At 36.0% G+C, this 5,018-nt stretch overlaps 1 protein-coding gene across 2 annotated transcripts; it reads left to right on the top strand.

Annotated features, from left to right (window-relative positions):
• Positions 1–299: 299 nt before the first annotated feature.
• Positions 300–4,806, top strand: atp6v0d1 (ATPase H+ transporting V0 subunit d1). Of its 2 annotated transcripts, XM_039688601.2 has the most exons (9): positions 300–514; positions 1,838–2,009; positions 2,232–2,410; positions 2,589–2,668; positions 3,266–3,343; positions 3,451–3,627; positions 3,835–3,912; positions 4,023–4,186; positions 4,670–4,806. In XM_039688601.2, exons 1-8 carry the CDS (start codon positions 388–390, stop codon positions 4,182–4,184), a joined length of 1,053 nt encoding a protein of 350 aa, XP_039544535.1. In that variant the 5' UTR covers positions 300–387; the 3' UTR covers positions 4,185–4,186; positions 4,670–4,806. The 2 variants fall into 2 exon arrangements, with proteins under 2 accessions (XP_039544535.1, XP_039544534.1); XM_039688600.2 differs by lacking the exon at positions 4,670–4,806 and having other exon boundaries at positions 4,023–4,196.
• Positions 4,807–5,018: the final 212 nt, after the last annotated feature.

Raw genomic sequence — 5,018 nt, 5'->3', positions numbered from 1 at the left:
CTATTTTTACTTACTATTTTACAATTAAATTCTACTGATCGTTTATTATTATGTACGCAGTTAGGATTCAGCTCATAATACAAAAAGTCATTTCGAAATAACAAATTGCATTTATAAACTTTTTTTTACTAAAAACCGGAATCGTATGTTTGTTGATTATACTGACATACAATCAAGTTGTAAACAATTTAGTATTTGTAGAAATTCTGATATTCGACTCACTGAATCATTCAGAGCTGGTTTTTGAATCTGTTCAAATGGTTCATTAAAGAGATTCGACTCAGAAGAACAAATTGTTCACGAATTGGACAGCACTGTCACTCAGGACTGCGGAGCTACGTCTTGCTTTTTCTGTAGCCAGTACACAGTTAGTCTTATTTTTTCACCATGCCTTTCTCTGAATTATATTTTAATGTGGATAATGGTTATCTGGAGGGGCTGGTGAGAGGTTTTAAGGCTGGTATTTTATCTCAGGCGGATTATTTGAACCTTGTTCAATGTGAAACTCTGGAAGGTGAGTCAAATGTGTGTGTATACTGCTAGCTTGTCTGATTTCGAGATTTCCACATGCAATTGCGTGTCGTTTTTGACATGTTTTGACGTTTAAAGATGCAGAACGGGTTTTTTTTTATTTTATCATTTATGTGCCATCTCGCGCATAAATCGTCATAAAACAACAGCACAGCTAATGTCAGTTAGCTTGTTTCTTTAGCCAGCACAGATCCTCCGATCGTTTAAATCCCCTTCAGCTGGCGAAGTTCAGTTTTTACATATATTTCCCATGTTCCTCTGCCCTGATATTAAGAAAACAAATGAAGCCTACTGAACATTATATTATGTTACCTTTTAATTCAAGTGCAATAAATATACATGCTAACATATTCATTGTATTAGCTAGTATTTTCTAATCTGTATATTATTTACGTAACTTAGCTATTTATTTTACATTATCGTACGCAAATGTTTAAACCGCGGCTCTATTTTAAACATGCAGTGTAATGTAAGTTACAGTATTCATTTTAAAGGCCTGCGTTTAACCTGATGGTCCGGAACATCCTCCGGTGGGATTTCAACGTCGTATTTAAATCATTAAGACCAGCCAGTAATTGATTTTGACTCGTTTAGAGTAATTATCGTGATAAATAGTAAATATGTGTTTGTATTTTATTTATTTATTTTTATATATAAACGAAAGATACAGGTCTCATTTGAGTAATGATAGTTGATGGTGCTAGTCATGTGATACAGTCTGTCATCATGACGTCAGTTCTGTAGGATTGGCATATTCTCATTCAACCTGTGCTGATGGCAGTATACTTGTTTTTTTTTATGACATTACTTGTCTAGCAATTTACTTCCACTTAATTTATTTGATCAATTCAATCAGATACATTCCATTTGGCACAGTTTAAATCTAAAAAAAAAATCCTTCAACCTGTGTAGCATTGCTGCCTAATATTTCAGAGTTTACAATAAAATAACTTTTAAAATAACCCCAAAAATGAATGCAATGTTTTTAGAAACTGAAGACATTGAAGCTAATTTTGTCTTCCACTTTAAGAATCAATGGGAAGTGACTCACTTGGAATTTTTGCTTTTGCTTTAGGGAACTGGAAACTGTGTAAAAACATTTCCGAGATGAATGTATATAGAAATCACTTCGAGCACAACCCTTTAGCATTGATGAATGAGAATTTGGGTTTACAGATAAATTCATCATCATCATCATCATCATCATCATCATCATCATCATCATCATCTTTAAAAACAACAACAAAACAAACAAACAAACAAACAAAAAACAACAATTAAAGTTTTCACTTGTATTTTTCCTCAGACCTGAAGCTTCATTTGCAGAGCACTGACTATGGAAGTTTCCTGGCCAATGAAGCCTCCCCCCTCACTGTCTCTGTCATTGATGACAAACTAAAAGAGAAGATGGTGGTTGAGTTCCGCCATATGAGGAACCAGTCCTATGAGCCTTTGGCTAGCTTCATGGATTTCATCACGTGAGTGCAGTCAGATATTAAAAAGCATAAGGAAACCATGCTGCCAATTCACAACATGGGGTGTCAAATATAATGCTGTATTTTACAAATTTATTGTATTTAGTGAATATTCATCAGCAAGACATTTCTTTTTATAGCTTTATCTGCTGGATTTTAAACTAATCACTATGTTATATGAAGCTATTTTCCAACGTTTTTTTCTGGTATTTGCTGCTTTTTCAGATACAGCTATATGATTGACAACGTCATCCTGCTTATCACTGGAACTCTGCATCAGCGGGCCATTTCTGAGCTGGTGCCCAAGTGCCATCCGCTTGGCAGCTTCGAACAGATGGAGGCCGTTAACATTGCCCAGACTCCAGCAGAGCTCTATAATGCCATCCTGGTGGATACACCACTTGGTAGGACAATCTTGACATGAAAAAATGAACACGTGAATTACGTTCACTTTAGTTTTGTGGCTAGAGGAAGTCACTGAGTTACAAATCTTGTAATTTGTTATCTGGATTTTTTTTAAATTTATTTCTGGATTTTGTTCATCCCCACATCACAGTTAAAGGCTGTTTCTGTTTGTTTCAGCTGCTTTCTTTCAGGACTGCATCTCTGAGCAGGATTTGGATGAGATGAACATTGAAATAATTCGGAACACCCTTTACAAGGTCAGCTTTATGATGGAAAATACAGGGACGTAAATTTTAAACATTCATTAGGAATTTTCTCATGACATAAAAAAATATGCATAATTAAACACAGAAACTCACTGGTTTTGTCTGGATATTATGTGCGGGTAGTGATCTAACTTTGACACTGTATGTAGGGGTGGGCCGGGGCTAGTTGTCACCATATTTACGCCTCGGAATATTTTTCAGGGTAGGTTGATTTCTGTATAGGCAGCATATACCAAGACCTTATTGAACACCAGTGTTGTTGAGCAGAAAAAAAAAATGAAACAGTAGGTTAAACACTTGTTTTGTTTTAAGTTTAAGTTAAGTTAATTTGTCCAGAATACAACTTGCAGTGAAATGTAAACCTGGTCAGCTGCTTAGACTGTCCATTAAATGTATACATAGTTGATAAAAAAGGTAAGATAAGATTAACACAAGAAATAATGGTGGAAAAATGACGACAAAATAGCAATAAAGTCAGTAGGATTAAAAAATGCGGGGCATGTTACCTGTAAAATATGACCGTATTCTGTCTGGCCTTTAACCTTGAAACCATGAGCTGTGTTTGATCTCTCCTGTCTGTGTCTCCAGGCGTATCTCGAAGCTTTCTACAAGTTCTGTTCCTCACTGGGGGGGACAACCGCAGACACCATGTGTCCAATTCTGGAGGTGAGTAATGCGAGTACAATGAAAAAGATTCTGATAGGATTTTTTTAATTGTTATTGACACATTTCAGTCTTTTAGTAAGTAAAGCAAAGCTTTGTTTGTGTATCAGTTTGAGGCAGACAGAAGGGCTTTCATCATTACCATTAACTCCTTTGGTACGGAGCTCTCCAAAGAAGACAGAGCAAAACTATTCCCTCACTGTGGCAAGCTCTACCCAGAGGGTCTAGCACAGCTAGCCCGCGCAGATGATTACGAGCAGGTCAAAGCCGTCGCTGAATACTACCCTGTAGGTATCTGTGTACACCGAAATGGCTTCAAACTAACACTTCATAGACAGCATGATTAAATAAAGACAGAATGTTCAGAATTTTTGGCTGAACTGTTCTTTTAATTCTATAAGAGTTATTTTGATCTGAAGCTCACGTTGCGTGTCTTTGCTATTTTTGGCCACCAAAATGATTTGAGGATTAACATGGAATTCTTCCTTCTCCAGGAATACAAGCTTCTCTTTGAGGGTGCTGGCAGCAACCCAGGAGACAAAACCCTTGAGGATCGCTTTTTTGAACACGAGGTCAGCATTACAGAGAGAATGCTACTACATTGTTTTTATTTTTGACGTTGGCAAATGTGTTCTTTCGAAAGTCCTCTGCTAATGGGAAAATGTTGGTTATGTGTTTGCAGGTGAAACTTAATAAGCTGGCCTTCCTGAATCAGTTTCATTTCAGCGTGTTCTATGCCTATGTCAAATTGAAGGAACAAGAGTGCCGGAACATTGTGTGGATTGCAGAGTGTATCGCCCAAAGGCACCGGGCTAAGATTGACAACTACATCCCCATATTCTAATGGTACATAATATCAGTCTTGAATAATGATCCACATGGCATGTATTAACTGTTATGTTAAGGTCTGAAAATGATGATTCTGTCTCCTCCCTGTTTCTTGCACTATGCCACTCTTACCTTTCATTGTGATTGTCTTTATTAGAGTAAATTATCGTTTATTTTTGTTTGACCGACAAAGTAATGCAGTTTGCATTCCATCTCAAAACTTAGGATTTTTTTTAAATGAAAAGTTTTATAAAAGTAGTCAATGTTATTTTGCTTCATAATGTTATGACTGTGTAACAATGTCACCTAGAAACCAGTCACAGCCCATTGCAAGTAAATAAATGCAGGGAGTTAGAGGACAACAGGAGAGTTTATGTTTTAGTGAAACATAACTAAAGAGAATTCTGATGTCATACTCTTCCTGTGTGAGGCTAAGAAAACATGCATTCCATCATTATTGTTTATGCATTGAATACTTTTTCAATTAATGTACATTTTCAGATTATAAACTCCCTGAACTCTGGATCTTAGAGGACCCAGTATCCACATCTGATGAGGCTTAAAGAACCACTGCTAATCTAGACAGCTGTCCTTATTCATGAAACAAACAGAATGAATTTCAGTATAAATTTGATATACAACCTTTTTTTGTGTAAATTGAAGGATTCAATGCAAGAACTCTGTTTACGTAAGCATGGATTTATAATCGATTTACAGAGAAATTGTTTTCCATGTGTTTCACAAATATGAAACTGTAGGATTATCCTTATAAAAAAGAGAAATGTGGGGGATTTACACAAAAATGTTTTTTTTTTATGTGTGTGTGTATAGATTCTTCATAATGTATGTT

The sequence above is a fragment of the Pimephales promelas genome, chromosome 1 (assembly GCF_988280905.1).
Source record: "Pimephales promelas chromosome 1, fPimPro1.hap1.1, whole genome shotgun sequence".
Taxonomy (NCBI): Eukaryota; Metazoa; Chordata; class Actinopteri; order Cypriniformes; family Leuciscidae; genus Pimephales; species Pimephales promelas.
Note: the sequence above shows the minus strand (reverse complement) of the source record. Positions and strands in the feature narration are given on the sequence as shown.